This window comes from Sphaerodactylus townsendi, linkage group LG12 (assembly GCF_021028975.2).
Source record: "Sphaerodactylus townsendi isolate TG3544 linkage group LG12, MPM_Stown_v2.3, whole genome shotgun sequence".
Lineage (NCBI taxonomy): Eukaryota > Metazoa > Chordata > Lepidosauria > Squamata > Sphaerodactylidae > Sphaerodactylus > Sphaerodactylus townsendi.
Window position 1 is genome coordinate 8,848,106 of NC_059436.1, and position 25,558 is coordinate 8,873,663.

Genomic DNA, 25,558 nt, shown 5'->3' on the forward strand with positions numbered 1-25,558 from the left:
ACTGCCCGTGGTTTATTAGCTGCTGTAGGGTTTTCCAGAAAATGCTGACCTGTTGAATTGGAGCACACACTTCCTTAGAGTTTAATGTGTTCTCCAACATAACCTTCTTGTAACATCTTTTTCCCCCACAGTTTCCTTCTCCTGAGTGGGACACAGTCACCCCTGAAGCAAAAAACCTCATAAACCAGATGTTAACTATCAACCCTGCAAAGAGAATCACAGCTCATGAAGCTTTAAAACATCCATGGGTCTGTGTAAGTGTCACTGTTTCTCTTGCCTTCATGCCTGACACCTGTGTATCATAGGAAGGAAACAGCTTCTGAATTTACATACTTTGTCCCTTCTATTGAGATTCCAATTGCCGCTTTGCTTTTGATGCTGTGTGTAGCAATCCTGTTGCTTTGATGTTGGGCTCCAAAGTTATGACGTTTCTTTAGCATGCAGATCCAAAGAGCTCCACAATGTTATTCCCTTATAGTATAGGCACCTCAAAGGTTGAGACACAATAATTAAAAATATAAAAATAATTAAAATATATATTTATTGTTAAGTGCAATTGCTCTTTAAAAGAGTTAAACACATAAACTTCAAAAGGTAAACTTCATACACATTAGTAATCGCATGAAACGGCTAAATTGGTTGCACAGTAAAAACCACTCACGCATTTTGGCCCTCAAGGCTTTTTTCAGTGGTCACAAAAGAGTGTATGCACACGTGTACAATGAGTAATTAGTAATTTGAACAGTCAATTCAGGTCAGAGGCGTAGCAAGGGGGGAAAGGGCCCGGTGCACATGTGCGTCCTCCGCCCCGCCCTGAAACGCCCCCACCCGGAACACCCCCGCCACACCCCCACAGGGGCTTGTGCCCGGTGCGTTGCATCCCCCCGTCCCCTTGGAGCTACACCTCTGATTCAGGTTGCATGTGAAACAGTTCGTTATTGAGATCCAGGTATCAATAAAAGTTAAATCAGGCCTGAACTCATCTTGAAGTAGTTATTAATTATTTCATTCAATATCCTGCCCTCCCCGGCTGAAGACCAAGCTCAGGACAGCAAACAGCTAGCAAAACTGCCTTTGCCTAGCATATTTAAGAGTACATAATTATTTATTATTCTTCAACAGTGCAATATATAAACAAACAGCAGGGCCGTGAGAGGTTTGTGGGTGATAATATCCACTACACGTCTTAAGACCAGCCCCCACACCTTTTTTCTTCTTTGCTGTTTTCTCCTTTCTGCTGTGTTTATTTCTGTTCCCAAGTGAGACATTCCAAATGTGGTTCACGTTATGTTTTTATTTTTGTCGTTTAACAGCAACGTTCAACAGTGGCCTCCATGATGCACAGACAGGAGACTGTAGAGTGTCTGAAAAAATTCAATGCCAGAAGGAAGCTCAAGGTAAGAGTACACTTTTTAAAAAAGACTGTGGACAACATAAGCAGGGGAGAGTTTTCCAGTTCTGAATCTGCTTGCAGATCTGTCTGTCATGTACACTTCTGTTCTCTCCCCTGGTAAGCAATTTATAGTTTAATCCTATGCAAAGTTAACACCAGAGTGGAGTAATTCTGCATAGGATAGCACTGGTGGTTTATTCTCCTGATTGATTCAGCTCATAATTCTGTTCCCTTCTCACACTGTGAGAGCACTGACCATTTTCTTCAAAATAAAGGTAGACATAGTCCAGTATGAATTCCAATAAACTCTTTCCTTGTTTCTTTCCTCTGTGATATTTTTCATACTCCCCCTCTCCCATTGTGAATGGTCTTGCTTCATCTTTCAGTTCCAAAATTTCATTCATTTAGTTGCCTTCCATTTCTCACCTTGCTTGTTTCAACCCCTTTCATACCCATATCTAGTTCTGTTTCTCTTTCAGTCTCTGTGATTCCTCCATCATGTTGCACCACACTGCCAAAAATATTAGAAGAAAAACATTTCACCTTTCCATTCAACCTCACCTCTCTTATCTAGCTATCGGTCGCACCTGGGGAACTTGTTTCCTCTCCTTGTTCTTGTCCTGCTCTTCCAAAAAAATCACACTTTCCCTTTGACATCTACTGCAAAAATCCTCAACTGTTGTGTGCCTCACGTACTGCAGCCTATCCTTTTCCCTCAGTTTGCTGTCAATGTAGCATACCTTTGCTAAAATCATTTCACCTATTTGTCCTATTTGCACTATCTCAAAGGGTTACTTGATCAAAAAAAAAATCCTTGATGGCACTACTATGTAGGAAGTAATGGACATGTGATAATTGTACATGCCACAGTTGAACATGCTGGGGAGTCTTAACCAATTGCTACTTCCCAGAGTATGTATATGACATAGAATCTGTGTGTGCAATCACTGTATACTATGGACTACATGGAATTTCGTAGTGTGCACTTTCGCACAATCAGAATAATGCACTTTCAATTCACTTTCACAATTGTTTGCAAGTGGATTTTGCTATTTTGCACAGTGCAATCCAGCTGCAAAGTGCATTGAAAGTGCATTATTCTGCATGTGCAAAAGCAGCCTAAATCGGTACATTGGTTGTCTGGTGCTTTTCTCATTAAACCCAAAACCACGTGACATTTTTCGCCAAAAAGAAATGGGTGAGGCATAGAGGGTTTTTTCCCCTTGCTGCATGAAATGAAAATTATTACCCTGGGATCAGGATTAAACGCAGAAGTTTTGCAATCAGCCTTCTCTATAAAAGTAACCTATATCTTATGATTTTGTCCTAATGATCATGTCTGCCTGTTACAAACTATTTAACCTATTTTCTATTTTCTGTGATGGAAAAAGTAATATAGTCTTAGAAGGGACAGCTCTGGGGCACAAACATTTATCTTGAGCTTCTCCAGGCCTCATGACCTGAACTGATTTATTTGTCGAGGCGCCTCTAACCTTCAAAGGCTGGAATAACAGAAAGGAGAGGAAATAGAGTTGGTCTTTTAACATTTTATTAATGACCTTAAGGAAGGTCTTTTGTGTTAATAAAGTTAACCATGTGGGCTAAATCTATCTGTTTCTTGGACAGCAGTTCTCACTAACATTACTTATATATAAAAATATCAGATTTAATATACTGCCTCATCCTTAAAGGGCCCTGGGTGGTGTATTTTGTGGCTAACTGTCACACGTAGATTGCTGGGTAATGCAAAACAACATTTTTAAATACCAGTTAAACGCAATTAACAACCAGCTCCAACCTCCATCTTAAAATCAGATAATGACATAAACAATGGACTCATCGGGCAGTCAGCATAATATGGACAAGCCCCCAAGGTGGAATATGGGGCGCAGGGCATGGCACTTTCAATGGCCGACCTCCCCAAAGGCGTGGCGGAACAACTCCATCTTGCAACCCCTGCGGAACTGTTCTAGGTCCCAGATGGCTGGGGTGGGGGAGAGTGTTTCACCAGGTTGGAGAAAGCCCCATGGAGAAAATGTCAGTTGGGTTTCAAATAGACTTTTTTCAGAATGGTGTTGGTAGATAACTTTTCTGTTGGTATTGATAGATAACTTTTCTGTTTGTCCTCCCCCCACCCCCCATAACTACCATCTCATAAATCTGAAGACAACAAGCAAGTTCTGCTTAGGTCCGAACATGATGGCTGCCTACTTTGTCACTTTACAAAAAGCAGCAGTCATTTCTCAGTTATAGGGAGGCACTGTTGATATAGCCTCCTGCACTCTGATTGGTCAAGTAACTGCATGCTGCACAAGGGGGAGGAGGAGATCTCCCTTATTACAACATTCAGAGTGGCTTTTTTGAATTCTGTGTTTCTGATATGAATATCTATCTGTCCTCGCTGAGACAAAACATTACATCTCTGAGGAAAGTAGGCTGCTGTCATACCCACCAGCTTGAGAATCTAGGTTCAGAGGAAAAGTCATCTCGTAGTCTGTTTTACTGAGGCAGGATTATCCACAGCCACCCAGTTGGAACATGACTTGTGTCCCAAGCCAGTCTCTGGCTGCACTCAGATGTCACAATAAACTTGTATATAAACCAGCATTTGATCAAAGCCTGTTAGTTATAATGTTGGGATGTGAGAATGCAGACAGTCAACATTGGCACCAAAGTAGGATTTCAAACTACGATTTATATTAGTGAATTAGCCTTGTTAGTAATTGTAATGTGGTTTATTGAGCCATCTGAATTCACAAAGTGCAGTTTGTTGAGTAGCACTGTCTCTTGCAACTACTTGGCCACGATGTTGACTGTGCAAGGGGTGTGCAAGGGGTGTCCTCTCTCTTGGGAGGCAGAGAGGAAGTAAAGTCCCTTCCGCACATGCAGAATTTCAATCCATTTTCAATGCACTGTGCAGCTAGATTTTACTGTGCAGAATAGCAAAATCCACTTGCAGAAGCTATTTGTGAAGAACGGATTGAAAGGGTCGCATCCTGCATGTGCCGGAAAGAGCGCGGAAACTTTCACGAGTGTACACGAGCTTCATTTGTTACTTGCATTTGGTACAGAACTGGAGTATGCTATGCAAAATTTGAACAAGCTGTGGTTTATCATCATGACACCTGAATGTGATTAATTTCACAGGTTTAGGCTGTAGAAAGCAACTTTTGTTCATTCAGTGATGCTTATCCAAGGTTTCCACAAGTTTAAAATCTCTCTCTCTCTCCTGTTTCTTAGAAGCCCTCTACTGTGCTTAAACTATGTAAAAGAAAAATTCCCATGTGAAAATCTTTCTATCTGAAGACTTTTTTCCTAAAGGTGCGAAATTCTGCCACTATCGTGGCAAGAAGAAACTTTTCGGGTAAAAGCGGCGCCTTAATGAAGAGAAAGGAAAGATATTCACATCACTCATCAGCTTTCCGTTCATACGATTAAAATAAAACCCCATTGACATTTGGTGATCCTCAGCCCCTGACTATTGTCCAAACTCCACCCATGCAGATTTTGTTAAATTAATCTCAATCTCCAGAGTGTGACATCCTTTCTCCTTCTCTTCTTCTCTTGGCTGTCTTTGGCATGGCGGTATTGTGGAAAGTTATGTACCAGGAATACAATGCAAACTAATTTATGTTGCTGACTGGGTGTCAAGTGATCTCCACATGTAAAGTCGATCAGAAACAAACTTAGGGTGCCCTGGAGTGTTCTCTTACACATTCTGATTAACCTTTGACTGACGTCTGGTACAGTCTGCCCCTCCTTTTCCCTTCCTTTAATTTCCCTGCAGAAGCCTTAACAATACAGCCAGTTAAAGTGGTTTGGTTCCATATTGTCATGCAGGGTTCTAATCTTGGAATGCAGACTTTCCAGAGTCTCCCCCAACCCAACATAAGGGCTGGCATTTAGGAAGAGGGCACTAACGCACACACGCACACACAGTTGTAGTAATGCTTCGCCGGGGTTTCTTGTTAAAATACTGTGCAGGGTGTTCATAGCAATGGCACAGAGAAATCCCTTTTGTTTGCAATCTGATCATGAATATATCCAAGAATTACCCTGCGGACCTTGATGTCAATTTAGTTTCCAGTCCTAACTCTCTTTAATGCTACATCTCTTGGAGTCTGATACAGTTTACCTGCTCTGACTTTTATTTATCTTAGCTATAAAAATACCTTTTTATATGATTTGTATGCAGGTAATCCTAATAATGTCAGAAAACCTTGGTAACATATTATTAGAATGGACATCTCCAAGGGATCAGGCATTGGCTGATGTTCCATTAACTCTTCTGTTGGTTTTGCAGACATTCAGTGTGTCTTTTTCCCTTATAACACTTCCTGTTTTGCTTCATGACTACCATCTGATCAATCAGAGAAGAATTTGCCCTCCTTTATCAGCCAAGTGCTGGTCCCAAGGGAGATACGCTGCTGTTCCTGGCTAGAGAAGTTGAGTAAAAGTGTCTTCAGTTTATAAAAAAAAAAGAGGGTGTAAGATGGCTGAGTAGATTCCACAAGCAAGAATCCACCCACTCACACTGTCTCTTCCTCCTCACTCTCCTACAGGGCTTCCTTTTCTCATCCCCTTGTTCATGGCCTCTTCAAGGCTCCATGAATTTTACAGCAAACAACAAAAACAAAATCCATATTCCGCAGCTAGGAAATCCAAATTCTTCAAGCAGGTGAAAAAATCCTATGAAAATCTCATAGCACTTTATAAAATTATATTATGTTAGCATTAATCATGAATCTTTGGTTTGTATAATTCAGAACACTGATATTACCTTACCTTTTTGTGGAATTTGGAATTTCTAGGCAGAAATTGGGTGTTGTCATACAGAAAGATAAGAATGCAGTAACATTTAAAGATATTGAGGAGAGAAGGGAAAGTATTGAAGAGTGATCTTCAGGGGGGAAAATCATGAACCATTTCTATTCCCATATTGTTGTTAGCTATGGAGAATAACCGAATCTCCTGTCATTTTAGCTGGGGAAGCCACTGAATTCTAATGTTCACCTGATCCTTCCAGCTGGAAAGCAGATGATGGATCCTAAATACCCAACTGTCTTTTGCTGGGTAACTTTTTTCTGTAACAATTGCCAGATTCTGTAGAGTTAATATGTTAACTGAGTCCTTGGCTAATACTGAGTCTCATATTTGGCATTTCCATTTCCATGACTGAGGCAAAGTGCCTCCTCAGTCAACAGTTCAGAATCAGAGACAATATAAAAGTGTTAATAAACAGTAATCATGGTGGCTTTGTCTCTGTAAGGAAGCTCAGGAAACAAAACTGCAGAGGTGGTTCATGTACCTTTTGTGCCACATGATAATTTTTTGAACCTCTAGCAGTCGAAGACCCAACAAGGATCCTTCTCTGATGTTCACAGTTCGACATTTCTTCTAGATTTCGATGATGTAATTCAACAATAGAGATGTAAACAATCTTCACTGCCTCTACTTGAGGCCAAAAGAAGCAGTACCTTTCCTCTAAAAAAAGCAACTTCCTTTACTATCAGGATTCATTGTGGTTCCCCAACTAGATACTATGCAGGGTGGGGTTTCCAGAGCAGAGAAAACAGGAGAGTTTTAGGATAACTCTTGACCAGATAGATTGACCCATGGATTGTTTAAAAGTGAATGCACGTTTGCTACCAGCAGTCACGCCTCTTCATCTCAACTTTAACTCTAATCTTTTTCTGCTTCCTTTGTCTCCTTTCTTTCCCCTTCTTACTTGCCCTCTGTCTTTCTCTTCTCTTTTTCTCTGTTCTTCTTTAACTCTTTCCCCATCCCTTTCCCAATTTGCTGTCCTTTATTTCTTGGTTCCCAACCTGGTGCTAACAGTGGGCAGACAGACCACCGCTCCCGCCACAATGTCTGCAGCAGCCTCCGGTGCCACCATGGGGTTGGTGGAGCAAGGTAGACGTGTCCTAAAGAGACCCTCCTCACTTCCCCTTTCTCACTTTGAAATCTGAGCGCATGAAGTGTCACTTATCACAAGCACCTCATCTCACTCTAAGAATCCAGGACCACCCCTTTCACAACCAGTAGCAAATCCCCTTCTTCGTGTATATATCTATCTATCTTGTGTATATACTACTATCAATTATTATTGGGTTCTAATTGTATATTTGTCAGTGATGGCAACTTTAACTCATCCTATCAAATGATGCTTGGAAACTATATTAAAAGATCAGAGGAGAATGAGCTTCCATGGTTCTGTGCAGCCAACCTCACGTGTTGCCAACACAGTTCATGAGTCTCAGTTCAGTATTAAAACAGAGAAGTATTTCTGTCCAATAAAATAATGTTTAAAAATACTTGGTTTACCTTGAGGGACAGGGAAGGGAAGAATCTTCAGTTTGTCTGCAGAAATTTGATAGATGGTAATTATGGCACTGCCTCCACATATGTCTTACTTTCGTAGGTGTTGCCAAAAATCATTTGGCACCAGTAATGAGCTGAGGGCAGAGCAGTTCATACATGGATCAAGGAATTGTGACAATCTAAATGAGAAAGGCGTTTGGCAGAATGTATGTCACATCTAGCCTCCAGTGGATTTTTTCAAGCCCACTCCATCTTTTCTCTTACCAGTTTTCCAGGACACCTGTCTAAGCCCACTGAAGTCAATAAGCTTAGAAAGGTGTACCTCTGTTTTGGATTACAATGTGAGGTACCATTTGATCAGGACATGCTAGGTCTTTGCAGTGACCTTTCATTCTTTGATGGAAGAGGGTCTAAGGAGGAGGTGCACTGAATAGGAAAAATCAAGATATCATTATAAGAGACTAGCCCCTAAACAGCTTTCCTGAGGGAAGGCCAGCCTCAGTAACTGATGAAACTTCCTAACAGTGAGAATGAATTATACACACACACTCAAGGGATCTTTTCCCCTTTTTTGAACAAGGAAATGTCTACAGTATAGTTATATTTGGTTTCTAGCAATGAAAACAACTAAAAGCAGAGTGTGCCGTCAAGTCTCAATCAACATATGGTGACCCCATGAAGTTTCACCTCATGGTGTTGTCAAGGCAAAAGACCAGCAGAGAGCGTTTGCCATTGCCTGCCTCCCTGCAGCCTCTATCTTTCCTGTACCAGCCCTCCTTACCTTCTGGGTTCTGAGAAGATTAGTTCAGTCTGGGTTTTTAGGCCTGCTATGTAATTACCAGCAAAATTCCAAACACAACAGCAGTATGATGTCTGTTTATGAGGACCAACAAATTATTATAAGCAGTCTTAGATCTCTTAATCAGACTGGATGGTTGGTAAATGTAGAGACAAAAAGCTGTTTCAGAGCTTGACGGAGGGAGCACAAAAGCTGTAGTCAGTGGTCTTTAAAATGACGTGCAGGCTGTGTTGTCAACCTGATTAGATTATATGGTGATGGGTGCAAAACTGGTTTTGAAATATACCACAGTAGACAAGAGAAAGAAAAAATAACTATTCTTCATGGTTCTCGGTCCCTGTAGCCTTTGGTGCATCTGCCCGGGGGGCGGGGGGTGGGTGTTCATTCAGCACTATGTAATCCAACTAAGTCTGCAGCATATCCTGCACTGTATTAAATGTTAACTTACTCCAAAATGCAGACTAGGGACTTCCTCATCACGCCCTAAAGTACCCCCCACCCAGCCTCAAGGGGCACTGAACAGCCAACTAGTGAAGAACCGGTTCACTGGTTTTGATAGTTTGCTTGGTCATAATGAAAGGCATTATACTACTGTTGTTTGGGGAATTTTTCTGTGTCACACCATGACTGTGTTCAGTCTTTAATAACCAATCCTAATGGCATTTAGTCTTTCTGACTGGAAAACACCGTTGTCGTGGTGGTGCTTTTACAAGGACAGATTGTCTTTGATCCTTTCAGGAATTTTAAAATGCTATGTAATTTGCTACTTGGCAGTGCCCACTTACTAAAGCATGTGCATTCCTAATGCAGTTGGAAAGCTATGCATTCTTTAAGACATTATTTGTTTTACCATTGCTTGCTATATCAGTGGGAGCAAGAGAGGTCCTTTCACCCATGGATCTGGTGTTCACGTAAATGTTTTCTATATGTGTAATGCTCTGTTATGTTCAGTTGTATTTGTGGGCCCAGAGGGCCCATTTATGTACACTGCTGGAAATTTAACCTGGGGCTCCTTTGCTGCAGCCTTATTCAGATGTTGCAACAAACCTGTTTGTTCGTGATGAGTGGAGTGGAAAATTGCCTGGGAAGCCTTCAGTCAAATATCAGATTTGTTGTAATGTCTGAATGCCGGCGCATGGGCAAACGGCACTTTGTTTCCCCTGCAGAACCGGGGTTCTGATCTGGGATTGTTTAGAACCCCAGTTTGTAGAAAAGAAACAGCCTCTGCTTTGCCCAAGACCGTGCATTCAGATTTCGTGCCAGAGTGCACTTTGTTCAAAGGCTTCCCAATCCAAGTTTCAGTCACACTCCATTGTGTGAAGGGAGGTAGCACACGAACTTGTGTGACAAGCCGTGTTCCTGACTGTCACAACCTGAAGTTTATTGGGACGTATGAATACAATTCATATCAGTAAGAAGCAACCTTTCCCATTACAATCAAGCACCACTCCACTGAAATTGTTTTCTGTATCAGTTGGTGGGAGTTGGTGGGAGGCAGACAGAATCCTTATGAGACAATTTACTCTGGAGAAGCTGTAGGCATAAGTTGCTCTCTTGTGTAAACTGCAGCACTCAACTGCCCCTTTGATTTAGCTGGAGACGTTCATGTTTTGGCACCTACAAGAAGACAAATTAATATTAGATTACATTGTTTCAGCAGCCATCACAAATTGGCTGTGACTATTATTTTTGAGAAACCGTTCTAACCATGAGTGTGGGAGAGTTCTCAGTGATTTAGGGTACAGCCAAACATACCTTTCTGCAGGAGCCAATGCAGTTATTTTTTGCTATGGAGGCAGCTTCTGCCCGTCTTCCCTCATCTGGTGAGACAGATCCAAATTTTTCTCCTTTCCGTTATGGTTTAGAAGAAGAGTTTGGATTTATACCCTGCATTTCTCTCTTGTAAGGAGTCTCAAAGTGGCTTACAAGCTCCTTCCCTTCCTCTCCCCACAGCAGACACAACAGACTCTCTCATGGGGCTGAGAGAGTTCTGAGAACTGTGACTAGCCCAAGGTCACCCAGCAGACTTCATGTGGAGAAACAGACCTGTGGCTTTAGTGGAGGGATTTTTCAAAATTAAAAAGAATTAGTCAGGAGCTTAACATGCTAATCTGGTAATGTGTTTATTATCTGTATTCTGTTTTGTCTATTCATATATTCATTGTTCATAGGATCAGTTAGCAAGAATTGTTCAGCGACTTTCTTTGCTTATTGGCATCCATCTCTTCCATAAGGTAGCAACCTTGTCTTGGGGAGATGTCTAAATCGTAGCCTAAATTGTTCCATGAGTAATTATGAAGAGAGCGGAAAGAAGGACCAAACACAAAGATGGACCTTCCTTTTGTGATAAATGATTGTAAAATCATTGATACTAAAAATGGTAGTAGAAAAAAAACAGCCTGGTGCAGCTATGAGGAAGTCACTACGCTTCAGCGCATTCCCAACTGGTTCCAGCTGGTACCCCTGGGATGCTGCGGAGCATGTCCCAGGGGTACCGCGGCAATGCTACCAGCCCCCCTCACTTTTATGCAAGATCTCCTACCAGCAATCTCCAGCAAGGATATGGAGCTGGCCCAGGGGGCAGGGCCTGCCGCAAGGTCAGCAGTCACTTCCCACCCACCCCCGTGCTTCCCTTCACCCTGGGTGGCAAGCAGGGGAACTGGGAGGGGAAAGTGGGGGGAGGATGGCAGGGGTACCGTGAGATATGAAGAGTGAGGTCAAGGGTACTGTGACATCGAAAAGGTTGGAAAACACTGCACTAAGCCCTCTTCCACACATGCAGAATAATGCACATTCAGTCCCCTTTCATAATCGTTTGAAAGTGGATTTTGCTATTCCGCACAGTAAAATCCAGCTTCAAAATGCGTTGAAAGTGCATTATTCTGCATGTGTGGAGTGGTCTGAGACTGACTAGAAACTGAGAGAGGCTAAAGCTGTGAGAACGTCTCCCATCCATAAGTGAGCAACACGAACTGTTCTTAGGCATGCAGACAAGGGTTCCCTTGATTCGTTTTCATGCTAAGTGTTCTCTTACATGAATGTTGGCTCTTTGCTTGTCTTAACCATTGCCTGGTCTGCACCCCAACTTTTCCTGCAGGTTGAATGTGGTCGATTGTGCATGAGTTTCCAGGAGCATGTTCCAGGGCCCTGCCTAGTCACATCTCTTATCAGAAGATGGATGAGGGCTTCTGCTTATGTCTGTGCTGATGTTGGTACTGCATGTGGGGAAGCGATATGCATGGTAGCAGCTGTGTGACCAGTGTGGAAACAAAAAACCAGCCCAGTTTTACTATCCCTCTGCAACAACTGTTTGGGACTTTACGCGGAGTGAAGAAACAGATGGGAAATTACTGCAACTCACTGTGTATATGTCTTGTTCTAAAGCTTCTGCTCCTCAGAGCATCCAACTCCATTACTCCATACCTCATAATTACTTTAATAACTGCTTTTTAAAGTTGCCTCAGAAGTGTGGGGAGTGTTTTTGCTTATGGAAACTCACAAACTAGCGAGGAGAGAGTTTGTAAGGTTTAATGAGATAAATCTAGGTATAAAAAATGAATTAAAATAAAATGTAAAGAACAGGTTTGAAAGGAGTTGATTTGAGGCATCACAACTATTTACACTTCCTCATAATACGACAGTGCTGCTTAGAAGCAGAATTTGGCCTGGTTCATAAATGAAGACAGTTGTGTTTTAACTCTTTATGCTTTTTCTCCAGGTGGGTAAATAAGCTAGGGAGACTCCACTGCTTTCAGGTAGATTTTGATTTAATTTAGGAATTGAGGAACCAGAGAGCACACAATGAAAATGGATGCCCCATGGGTCACAAGCAAGACTACTGAATAATCTAGATCAGATATTCTCAAACCTTTTGAGTTGTGGAGCACTTTTCAGAAGAAAAATTCATCACAGAGCACTGTCGTTGTGCATTCTTGATTGTTTACCTAGCACCTACATAGGTACTAAACTGAATGACAACAGTATTGACAATGGAAGGTATTTTAAAATATTTGGCCATGTTAAGCATCATGTGTGTTCATGGCCGCACAAATTTACAAATTCAAATTCATAATTTTTAGGTCTTGTCACAGTTTTTTCCAGTCTCTTTATGGAGCACTTGGAGATACTTCGAGGAGCACCAAGTTCTCCATGGAGCACTATTTGAGAACCGCTGACCTAGATAATAAATAGTCTACAAATAGTGTAAATGGACATCATCTGTGATGATTCTGATGAGAGAAGACAGTGGTTGCTGTTCTGAGTGTTGTCCATGTAACTGCCACCATGAAGATTCAGGGAAGGTTTTATGAATGCATCCAGCCATGATTGTGAACTCTTCCCTTGGATATTTTCTCTGGGTTAAGGGTAGTGTGTTTGGTCCTCCTGCTGCTGCCCCTAAACATATACCAGTCATGCAGAGTGCTCACTTTTCGGTGGTATCATCTTTTGTTTCAAGAGCAATTGCTGCTGTGACAAACCATATTTGTTATTTCTAAAATTTAGCAACTGTATGAACATATGAATCTGGTTTAGACTGACTCAGCCAACTGATCTATCTAGTTCAGTATTGTCTATTGTGATCACAGTATTTCACAGAGAGCCAGAGTGGTGTAGTGGTTAAGAGCAGGACACTCTAATCTGGAGAACCAGGTTTGATTCCCTGCTCTGCCACTTGAGCTGCGGAAGCTTATCCGGTGAACTAGGTTAGCTTGTACACTCCAACACATACCAGCTGGGTGACCTTGGGCTAGTCACAGTTCTTTGGAGCTCTCTCAGCCCCACCCACCTCAAGGGGGGTGGGAGAGGGAAAGGAGATTGTAAACTCCTTTAAGTCTGCTTACAGGAGAGAAAGGGGGGATTAAAATCCAAATTCTTCTTCTTCTTCTACAGGGTCTAAGGCACATAAGGGTCTCTACTAGGACTTGCTACTTGAGATCTTTTACCTGAAATGCTGGGGGTCAAACCTGGGACATTTTGCATTCAAATGTACTCCAGACCTTCCAGCAAGTTTCAAAAACTCCCCTCTCTGCTTTCTTTCACTTGACAGTAAACTAAAAGTTGTGTTATATGTTATAAAATTTGTGAATAAACGCAGGCATTACAGTTTAATATAGAAGATGGAAAGTGGATGTGTATGTTTATTTCATGGTTTATTTCACCTGTGGCAAGGCTAGATACAGGCACTGCTTCCCACAGCATGTACTCACAGTGAAACAATCACGTTTCTCCCTCCCATGCTGAAGTATATGCTGTGTGGGCATGTAGTATTTCCATTAATCTGTAACCTGTGCAGAGGTCCCCAAATTTCATGGTGCCCTACTGGAGGCAGAGAGTTGTTTTTGAAAGTCAATGGGGATAGAATGGTTTCTCATGGTATGTCTGTCAAATGGCTCTGTGGGTAATTTGAATCACCACACATGAATCTGCCTTATGCTGAATCAGACCATTGGTCGATCAAAGCCAGTATTGTCGATTCAGACAGGTAGCCACTCTCTAGGGTCTCAAGCAGAGGGCTTTCATGTCATCTACTACCTGGTCCTTTTAACCTGGGATTGAACCTGGGACCTTCTGCATGTCAAGCAGATGCTCTACCGGTACACCTCAGCCCCCCCCCCCCCAAAACAAGTCTCTACAATTCAATCCCTTAATTGAAATCAAAATTGAAGACGCTTCTCTAGTTGCCTTCACCTTCCAAAGTTATGTGGGTGTTTTCCTAAAGATGACACCTTTTCTGCAGTTGTGCTGTGTTTATGGAACTCCTGAGAGATTTTCACCTGGTGCCATCTCTTACTTTATAGTCACCAGGCAAATTCTGTTATTTTTCACTCGAGATTTCAGGTTAGGCTGTGCCCGTTTCCTGAAATGGAGGGATTCGGGACCATCTGGAAGAGTGTGGGGGAGAAATATAGGGTCTGCAGTCAAAGGGGGTGAGTTGGTGAAAATATACAGCAGAACCTGTACCTTACAATCTGGTACTGGTTGATTGCCATAAAAACCTAATTTGGATTCACGAAAGTTTCCCAGAAAATTAGCAGATTTTACATTCATTTTCCTGCCTTGTTTCATTCAAGACTTTGCAGACAGTATGCCTCACAAATAACCATGGAAGAGAGACCTGAAAGAAACTTTACAATGTGAAAATTCCAGGATACACAAGGACTAAAAGACCATATGATTAAGAAAAAAATATCAGCAAATTTAATTGTAGGGTCACTGAGCTCATCCGTTAGGGAAAATGAGAATGTGTCGTTCTACAGAGTCCTGCAGCAATCCCAAGGACTGCCATCTTTCCATTAGTGTGGTGGTTGTGTGCACCATTTCCTCCCTGTGTGTGTGTGTGTGTGTGTGTGTGTGTGTGTGTGAGCAAAGTCCTCTGTAGTGCTGCTTTTGTGGTACTGGTGCTGCTGCTTCACTTCCTCTTGGTGTCAGACGGGGCCTTCACCCCAAAGGCCTTGCTGTCTTTCTCAACACGTCTTTTTTTCTCTCCACCTTTTCTTCTCTCTCTCTCTCTCTGTCTCTCTGTCCCTCCCCCCCACTCCTCTTCCAATCCTTCTTCTCACCTGCCTGTCTCTCTCGCCTTTCCTCTTCTGTAAATTTCTGTAAGGTAAGCAAACTTTTTCTCGGGTTCTGCCATTAATACTGTGGTGGCTGGATTTAATGTGGGAGAGGTTTAATGGCCTCACGGGGTCCAGAAATAGATGGAATCGTCTTGTTCTGAGGATGGTGGTCTTACAGGTGTCAGTGCCTCTCCACAAGGCCATTACATTGGATCTAATAAAGGGTAAAATGCATTCCAGTTACAGCTCGTTGGCCTAGTACTGTGGGCAATACATGATTTCTCCTAGTCACAGCATTGAAACTTGTTCTACACACTGCAGGCTTTTTACATGGCTTTCCTGGTCCCTCACAATTCTATTAACCAGCTCTATATGACAGGCACCCATATTTCTGTTCATCTTGATGGTAACATTTATCCCTCCTGCTATAGCACATCTCCCACCCCACTCCCCTTGCCATGCATTTCATTTCGGCCCTTCCAGCTTCCCCGCCATGTCACTCTTGGATCTCTCCTCAGCCAAAATCCCCCGAAGGCAAGAATCCATTCTGAAGCAATGCAGTTATGTTAGAAGCATAGTTTTATGAGTTAATCCTGCTCCCTGCACCATTGAGATCTAACCTAGGTGGTATCTAGGTATCTAAAAATTGATTATTCAGATGCTTTCATTGTTTCCTGAATCATTTTATTTCTGCGGCAGGGTAAGGAACCTGCGGCTCTCAGATGTTCGGGAGCCCGAATTCCCATCGGCCTCTGTCACCGTCGGCAATTCGTCATGCTGGTAGGGAACTGATAGAACAGTTCTGGCTGGGCTTTCCTGATTCCTGGAGTTCAGCCCCTAAGGGTATCCCAACTCTGGTGCTTCAGATGTTCACGGACTACAATTTCCATCAACCCCTGCTGGCTAGAAGGTCTTGTACCATACTGCTGTGTTTTAACTAGAATAACAGCAAAGAGCCACATTAGATTAAGTGCAGTAGATTGAAAAAGCAATGTGACCGGAAAAAGGGCACGTGAAGGGACTCTTTGGCATAGCCAAGAAAAGATGAAGCTATATGGCACGAGACAGTGGCTTTGCAGAACTGGCACAACTGACATCTGATTGAGAAGATATGAGAAAGTCCGGTAGAGAGTGTCATCTTAAGGATCACATGTTGCGTGGGATTATGGTTGGCCGCTTGTTGGAAGAAAAGCTTGGATTGCAGCTAATTTTTTTGTTCCTCATTAGCGGTTCTTAGAGTGAAAAGAAAAAAGAGAAAAGTTATTTAATGACCATTCCTAAGGATGCCCTCCTGTCAAGAGAGATCTGAAACCTTGTAGTGGGAGGGAGTTGGATCAAACTGTGTTCAAGAGATTCAGTATTCTCAGCACACAGCATTTGCATAGATTTTAATGGGTTTTAGAACGGAATGCATTTTGTTGAGGTGCAGGAAATCCAATGATTGTTTGAATCGGTACAACGTGCCTAACTTAACAAATGAACAAAGATCAAATATGATGTTGTCTTCCATAAGCATTGAGTTAAGGGAAGGTTTTGAGAGGTTCTCTGGTAGGGGTGAAGTCCTGTTTTAGACCATTGCTTTGTTAAACTGGGCACAGATTCCCTCTTTGTTGCAGTTGCACAAGGTTTGGGCAATTCATTATGTGCCCATGCCAATGGCAGCACAGCGATTCAAGTATCAACAAGGATAGTTCCACTTTATAGTCTTCCCCTGATTTCCCTGCATTTGGGAAACTGCCCATTGTGGCACTTTGCCATTCATACCTCCATTTTTGGCTTAGAGTGATGTTGGGGCTTTGCCCACCCTTATAGAACTTGGGAATCACCCATTGTTCTTGATTCTCTTTTTAGCCGTTTGACGAGGAAACTGCATCAATGCAGCGTGTGTGATTCTTTTTTGGCTGTTCAGGCAGGACAGAGTATGTCTCAGGACACTAAGAGAGTTGCCATTAAAATCTCTTCTTTCCCTCCCTATGCAGCAGCTAAGAGTTTACTGAACAAGAAAACTGACGGAGTGAAGGTAAGTATCCTTATGGGGGGGGGGGTGTTTGCCTAACAGTCCACCTTGGGAAGAATGACGCTGGCTGTGACTTATGCCATGTAAACAGAAAAAATCATTTCATCTGCCGAGTATCCCTTTCAGTTCTGTAGCCCAGAGCTATTGAAAACTCAGTGTTTGCAGAACAGTCAAATTCAGGTAGAAAGAATGTTCTGATTTGTTAACACAGGAAGCTGCAGCATTTTTGGCATTTTTCAAAATTTCCTGCTCTGAACTTTTCCTATCTTCTTTTGCTCCCAGGACCAAATTTGTATATAACTGCCTAACTCAAATATAGGGCATTATACCATCCCCAGTGAGGTTTGCGTGATGTGAGAATAGGTTGTTTGTGTGGGACATGTTTGTAGTTGTCTTCCCTTTCAGAGACTTCCTTTTTTTGTGTATGTGCATGTTTTTTTCCTGCAGGCTCAAACGAACAGCACCAAAGGCAGTGCCGGGGTCACCAGCCCGAAAGGGACTCTTCCTCCAGCCGCACTGGTATGGATCTTTTGTAATTTTTATGCAGTCAGTAAAAGTTTTTGGAGATGCTGATTTTGCTCGCTGTTTTGATAATGTGGTTCCTATTTAAAGTTTACGTTAGGGATTTATGGGTTTGAAAATGACACCCACTGTTAATCTTTTGACTCTGGTACAGTGTCACGTTCCTTTGTAATATCATGTACTTGCAATGTTCTTCTAGCAAAGAAGGATGCACTGAGAGCATCTCTCGGTTTCTCAGGCTCCTGTTGTAGGTTTTTCTTAGCCAATGTATTGTGAAAGCGAGGAACCGGGATGCCTGCACAGTTGAACAGCATTATAATCTGTTCCAGAAAAATAATAGATTTCACTGACACCATAGTGAACACCTCTGCTTGGTTCCAAATGCCTTTTTCCTCATTGTCTCTCTTGGAGTTTGAACATCATGTGGATACTTTTCTTCTCCTGTGAATATTAAGACCCCCAAAGTGCTGAAAACAACTTTCTAAAGGAGTTTAAGAATCAAGAACTGTTCAGACTTTGCTGGCTATGGAATCACCAATTGGCTGGTGCCAATCACTGTAGGGAATGTGTCATTACCATATTGTTTCACAAGGAACAACAGCCAGAATGAAAGACTTCTCTAGGACAGGAAGGTTCATACAGGAATTAATATTTTCATTCTGTTGATTTAGGTCTAGCTCTCAGGCAAGTAATAGTAGAGAGAATTTCATAAATATCTTTATCAGCAAATGATGTACAGTGTTATGTCAGGCCTAAAGTACTGAACCAACCACATAGGGAATTGCTTCTGAGCAGAGACTAAGCCTGAAAATAATGCTAATGTAAGTGCCCAGAAGGCAAAGCTTCAGTGTCCACCTGGGTGTAGATGTGGATTCAAAGGAATTTCCAGTGTTTAGACAAACATAATTTAAAATCAGATTAGCAGAACAAAGTTAATTTCAATGTATTGTCAAAGGCTTTCACGGCCGGAATCACTGGGGTGCTGTGTGGTTTCCGCGCTGTATGGCCGTGTTCTAGCAGCATTCTCTCCTGACGTTTCGCCTGCATCTGTGGCTGGCATCTTCAGAGGATTCTCCTCTGAAGATGCCAGCCACAGATGCAGGCGAAACGTCAGGAGAGAATGCTGCTAGAACACGGCCATACAGCCCGGAAACCACACAGCACCCCAAAGTTAATTTCTTCAGTGACTTTCATATGAACTGCACACATAACTAAAATAGATTCGTAGACTTGATTCTCTCACATTGATTCTCTCACACACAATTGGCCATGCTGGTAGGGGCTGATGGGAATTGTAGTTCCTGAACATCTGGAGAGCCGCAGGTTCCCTACCCCTGTCCTAGGCCCTGACATAGGCAGTAATACATATGACCTTGGCTTCTTTTTACCTATGATGGACTAACGGGAATCCTTATAATGCCTGTCTCTGGAGAGAATGAAACAGCACAAACCTTTAAAATGCTAGGAATGGTTATAAGCAGAGGATTTCCCTTGAGAGCATCTATTTATATGTATGATCCACTTTTCGGTGACATGTATTGAGCCAGAATTGCGCATCAGCTGCAGAGGACAGGATAGCGCCACCAAGTCAATTACAAAATGTGCTTAAAATGGACACTGAATTAGAGTTTCTGCCCTGATGCATTTATTTCAACAGTTTCCCCTAGTTTCTTACTTTTTAATCACACAAAGACCCCAAGGAGAAAAAAGCAATTATCTGCATGTGCCATTCTGGATATTGCTGTGTATCTATATCAGGCTTTATATTTAAAGGAGGAACTCATTCTGTCCTCTGGCCTTTCTTGCTTGCCTTGTGGTCATGCACCCCCATGAAAATAGATGCAAAGCGTTCCAGTCAGCATCATTCTTTTTCAGTCTTTTTCAAGCAATGGTGCACAAGAGTGATATCTAGAATACTGATGCTAATTCAGTGGCTTGGGAACCACATGTAGCTCTTTGACATGCCACCTGTAAGTCTTTGAAGCACTACTCCCCAATGTTGCATCCACCCAATGTTTTAAGAACAGCACGGAAGGCTCTTGCCTAATTGTTTGGCAGGTGGTTCCCAATTGCCACTGGAAGAATGGAAGAGTGGCAAATCTCGTACCAGGAGTGGAAGTAGTTGTGGCTCTTTTAATTGGTGGCAATTGCAAATGAGGCTCTCTACAACCTGATGTAGGTATCACTGAAATAGAGCCTTTGGTCTTTGTGGCCAGGTAAATCTTATCTGAGGGCTTATCTGTGTAACTATTTTTTCCAGCAAAAGTGGGTATTGTCAGGTAACTCATGCCAGTGCCACCCACACACGTCTGGGGCCAAAGTGTCTTCCCTCCTCACTTTTAGTCTCAAAACATCACTTTGAGGGATTAGGTGGAAAGTGCTGCAATTGCTAGCCAGCATGTTGTCCTCACAACCCTGATAGTCTTGAATTAGACCTAAACGGAGTGATTTTAGTGGTGTACTGAAGAGCCAGATTTTCATTGCTGGGCATTTCCATACTTAATAATGTGGTAGTTTTCTTCAGAGGATTTCTGAACTTGTTGACTTGTAGAGTGAATTGGAGCGGCACCTAGATGGCCCCTCGGTGCTGATGCTCACCTCTGAAGAGCTGCCCAACTTGCAGTGCAGAGTTAATAGAGGTGACCAGTAATGAATTTGTTGTGTTGCTCCAGTCGGATATAAGAGGGGAAAGCAGGTTTCTTCTCTGTGTGCAAATTTGAAGTTATATTTATTTTTTTCCCCTGAGTGCACTGGTCATCGGAATTCTGTGGGATCTAGACCCCTTGATAGTCTAGTTCCCCCATCCTGAAAGTCCCTTCGCTCTACCTAATAGGCCCTCAACCCACCTCAAGGGGATCTAGACCCCTTGATAGTCTAGTTCCCCTATCCTGAAAGTCCCTTCGCTCTACCTAATAGGCCCTCAACCCACCTCAACCCACCTAATAGGCTCTCAACCCACCCCCCAATCTGTAAAATTACATAAATTGCAAATGACTTGCGGATCTGAGATTCATTATTTTGCTACCTTTGAATACAAAATTGGAAGAAAGCACTATAAGCTGGGTGCTTACATAAAGTATTTGAAATGTCCCAATTTTCTCGTTACTAGCAAGTGATTGAAGTATCTTTATACAAGAGCATTAGAACACTGTAGCAGAGATTTTAAACCTCTCAGAATTAAGAGAGTTTGGTCCAGTTGTTTTTTTGGTCTTGTCTTTTCTGAATATGGTTTAGTGTCAAGTTCTACCCAAGTTTTTGTTTTAATTTCATCTAAAGTTTAGGATGGATTCTATTCTATTGCATTTGTTACTGTGTCAACTAAACATGGCCATTTGGTAGTCTTCTTGGTTATTCTGTAACTTCAAGGGTAGAAGGGTCAGAGAGGGATATTCTGAAAACAGATGTTGGCTATTTAAGAAACAGACATAGTATTTCTCTTATAAAATGGTAAGTATATTATTTCAAATGAAGATGCTAAGTTGCAGAGTAATTTTTCCTTAAAATGCATTGCTGTGGAATGGGCCGCACCAGAATTGTAGCGAACGTTGAGGTGCCCCAAATAGCCTTCTTCATTTAAACTACATAACGTTCCACCAAGATGTTCCATTTTGAGGTTCTTTGCTAGTCTTTTTCTATCAGGTAAGCATGCTTAAAATAAATTAATGCATGACAGCCTGTCCTACTGCATCCAGGATGTCCTACTGCATCCTACTGCATACAGGATGTCCTATTGCATCCAGACCATAAAAGGTAAGTGCTCAGGCAAATAGATAGTGCATTTGTTTTTAAAGGAACTGGTAAGAATTTCCAGAATTTGCCTGTCTAGGGCTTCCACTTTGCTTCAAAGAGGAAAACCTGTAGATTGCAACAGTTGTACATTCTTTGCATAGTCAGCCCTGAAGTTATAATTTGACCCCAAACAGTACAAAGTAGAGCTAAATTATTGTCATAAATTGCTTTGAAGGGTAGAGAAGATGGATGATGGTTGATTTGGTGAACTGACTTAAGAATAAGTACACCTAAATTATTTTTTCCTGTACCATGTGAAATCTCAGAGAAACTGGCAGATTCAAGCCTAGTAGCACCATAAAGACCAACAAGACTTTCAAGGTATAAGCTTTTCCTTTATCAGATACAAGGGAACTTTGACTCCGAAAAGCTTATACCCCAAAGATGTCGTTGGACTCTATAGTACTACTGAACTCGAATCTAGCTGCTGTACTACAGAACCCCACAGCTACTCTCTGAAAGTATCCTCAGAGAGACTGGTTTATTTATAAGGTACTAACTTGTCATGTTGGTACCTGTTGGAACATTCACAAAACTCAGATCTTTCAATTGGTTTACATGGATCTCATTCCAAAGGCTTGCGGCACCTAGAAATCCCATTAAAATAAAATATCATTAAAGGTCCCAGTCTGCAAAATTTCCCCCTTTTCTTCCAGCTGACAATCATCCCAATCATCCTTGCAGTGCTTCTGAAAAGTGTCCTGGCTTGGAGCTTGATGAGTCTCCAGGGTTTCATAACTGGGTGACCATCCCCTGGGAAATGCTGCTTGGTATTCCATTCCACCTAGAATGTGGCATAAAGGTTTCACTGAGAGAGCATCTCATGGTCATAATGGGACATTGAAGAAGAGGCAGAGTGTTGTTCTCAAGCTGTTTTGAGCTTTACACAAAACCAGCGTCTGGATTTGAGTCTTTAAGACAATGGGGAATGATACACATGTCAGGGCAATGATGTAACATAAAATGAATATTCGCTGTGTGGAAAAAAAATGAACTTGTGAATTTGTCCTTAAGAACAGAAATAATGTTCCCAGGCAGCATCCTTGGGGTACAGAGTGGACAGCTCAGCCATTATGTATTAGACAATGACCCTCTCCAGTTCATAAAGCTCATTTTTCCTTGGCAGCTTCCTTACTAGTTTTCTGAATTTAAGGAGGCATTGTGCTAGCCGAAGTGGTGAATAACTTAATTCATTGCAATCACGCTCCACTTGATGGCTTTTATCTCTTTGGAAGAGGCATTTTGAAATCTTTGTTATGTTTAAAACTGTGATTTTCACAGCACTTGGCACACCATTCCAGTAGCCTAATTGGGAGGAGAGCTGGCCCTGATACACATCCCTCCAATATATGCCCGATTTTTTAAAAAATCAATAACATGAAGCCAATTGAAGTGTAGTGGAAGTTCTGTTCCTCAGTCTGCAGTGTTCTAAAAGTTGGTGTGAGTTTGGGACAGAATGGCAAGTTATTTTGACACAAAGAAAGAATACTTCTCTGGCAGTGCCAGATAAAATATTACTTCTCCAGAGAAAGCGGCTTGAAAACTGTGCTTTTGATTATGTAAAATGGAAGTCTATTCTAGTTCAATTCACCAATTGTCCTCTGAGAGAAACCTTGGCTCTGCTGAAGGCCGAAGCAAATCTCTCAGTATCTTCAATGGCTAGAGCCCCTTGTGGTGCATTAAATATTAGGAAGTAGCCCGTGAATGCTCCAATTCAACATGTGCCACCAAGGCCAAAAAAAGCAACTTCTAGACTTGGAAAGAAATCTGTGTTCATTCACTCCCTTTCATTCATGGCAGATATTCCCAACCAACCACCCAATTTCCACCCTTTCAGATGAAAAACGGCTTTCCGTCAGTGGCCTTGTTTAATTCTTCACAAAGCCAATCAGGACATTTTGTTTTCAGTGCCAGCCCTGACTTGCTTCCAGAATAGGTAATGCCAGTTACCATAGCAATGGATTATGCATTTGTGAAGAGGCCAGCCTTTTTGTGTGAACCAATCATTCAAGCCCTGTTCTGCTAGACGGGCCAATGTAGTACACCCAACTTGCATAAGCAGTGGGCTGGAGCTTCTTTCACTTTTAACACAAGCAAGGAACTTGAGTCTTACTTGCTCTTTTCCATGATAATACTTGAAATCCCCTCTGTAGTACAAGCTAGCTTGGAGGTGGGGAGGTAAAACCCAGGGTTGTTTCTTTGCATTGAGTATCCACAAATCTGGGAATCAAGATAATTTGCAAAATTTCATCTATCTCTGTTTTGGCCTACTACTGATTACAAGAACCAGCATAGTATAGTGGTTTAGAGCAGGTAGACTCTAATCTGGTCAACCAGATTTGTTTCCTCACTTCTGCATTCCTGCAGGGTAACCTTGGGCTCGTCACAGTTCTTTGGAACTTTCTCAACCTAGCTACCACCATGCCAAGGAGGCAATAAGAAAGGCTGTTGGTGGAGCTAGGAGGTCAGGAACCCTAGTCACTCTGGGAGCCCCATTAAACTGAGCAAATAATGTGGTTTATTTTAATATGTTTGAATTTTGTCTGCATGATGTATGCTTGTGGAGGACCTTGAGAAAGCTCTAGGTTTGGGGGAGGCATGGGGGCTCTCAGCAGCCCTGCCAGTACGGATATAATGGATTTTCTGTGAATGTCTTCTCAGTCCATTTCCTGGTGAGTACATCTTAAAGTCTCAGCTTCTCAGAGCATGGTAATTCCGCTATATTGATTCAGAGGGTAAGTACTCAACCATTGTGACCCTTAGTTAGCATGCCCTAGAGTGATTTAGTTGAACTCCTGAAGAGCACACTCTTTAGCCCATAAGTCCCTCTGTTCTGAGCATCTGTGGATCAAAAGCACTTCATAGGACAATAATGGATGACACTCCTACAAAACACCTTTAATAACTAAAGTCTGTCTTTAAATCAAATGGCACCATGCAGCAAGACCAGGGGATATGATCCAAGGAACTTCTGTCTCTTGCTTTCCTTTTTCTTCCCTGTTTAATCTCAGGTGGATCCTGTTTGGGGATGTTAACCCAGGTATGGATTGGCCACATCTTCATGGGGAACTCATTCCTGCCATTTTCTCTTACCCTCCCATTCTCCTTGTCACAAAGGTTTCTTTGGTTTGCGGACGGGCTGAACATAGATTTCAGCTTATGCTCTCCATTTCCAAGGGGCTCACAATGATCTTGTCATGGAAGTTGAATATGATTTTGGTTTCATTCATGGAAAACCAGTTTTGATTCTTCTCTTCCTGATTTATTCTGCCACTTTCTGTTTGTTAATCATTTGCCTTTTGCTAAACTAATTGCCTTTTGCTTTTTTCCCTTCCATTCTGTCCCCCTCCCTGCTCTTATGTGGGTCTTGGTCTTTCTTTCTTCATCCTCTTTTCCTTCCTTCACATTTTTATCACCACTTCCTGCTCCATTTCCCTCCCCCTTCCAATTATCACCTTTTTCTTTTGATCTCTTTCATTTCTTCCTCCTCTTCTTTTTATTCTCCTTTGGTTCATTCTTCCTTCCTCTGTAGGAACCTCAAACCACCGTTATCCATAACCCAGTGGACGGCATTAAGGTACTGCTGCCTGTCTTTCCTTCTCCTCAGTTTGCCCTTTTGTGATCTTGGATAAAGATTGACTTTTCTGCTCATTGCGCAGCTGTGTAATTGCACCTCTGGGGACAGACCGTAGGCTCAGGTTGTACACCTCTTGTCTGTTTCAGTATGTCTGAAACCATATGCAACATAGAATTCGGTCAACTCATCTACTGTGGCGGATGCCTATTATGGAGATTGTCTACTCCAGCTGAAACTGAATTGCAGCTGCCTCATGGAGCCTTTCTACGGGGCTTATTCTTCCTGGACTTTACTACATGTTTATGATGAAGAAGTTGATTCTCTGGGAGGCCCATTTCCAGATGCAGCTCCCCTTTCCCTTCACACACATCATTGTAAAATCAAGTAGTGCAACTGAAGATGGGACGATTGTGGTCTACAAGACGCTGACGTTATTGGGGAATCATAAAGATTCGGCCTCTTTGGGGAGAGAGGGGGATTTACTGGCCCCTTGCCTGGTGTGTGTTCCATACACATTGCTTCTGCCCCACAAAGAGGCCCTAGGTTATAGGCAAAAGAAACATGAGGAAATGATTGTTGGTTT

General features: G+C 42.2%; 1 protein-coding gene across 5 annotated transcripts in view; it reads left to right on the plus strand.

Moving 5' to 3' along the window:
* CAMK2B (calcium/calmodulin dependent protein kinase II beta) overlaps positions 1 to 25,558 on the plus strand; it is a 198,676-nt gene that overhangs the window by 146,553 nt on the left and 26,565 nt on the right. Inside the window, exons 10-16 of one of the 5 annotated variants that reach the window (XM_048512579.1) lie at positions 132 to 254; positions 1,314 to 1,397; positions 4,715 to 4,757; positions 7,232 to 7,306; positions 17,050 to 17,090; positions 17,535 to 17,606; positions 24,931 to 24,975. In XM_048512579.1, the coding sequence (XP_048368536.1) occupies positions 132 to 254; positions 1,314 to 1,397; positions 4,715 to 4,757; positions 7,232 to 7,306; positions 17,050 to 17,090; positions 17,535 to 17,606; positions 24,931 to 24,975 (483 nt within the window). The remainder of the gene's footprint in view (positions 1 to 131; positions 255 to 1,313; positions 1,398 to 4,714; positions 4,758 to 7,231; positions 7,307 to 17,049; positions 17,091 to 17,534; positions 17,607 to 24,930; positions 24,976 to 25,558) is intronic. The other 4 variants (XM_048512580.1, XM_048512582.1, XM_048512581.1 and 1 more) reach the window with 4 other exon arrangements.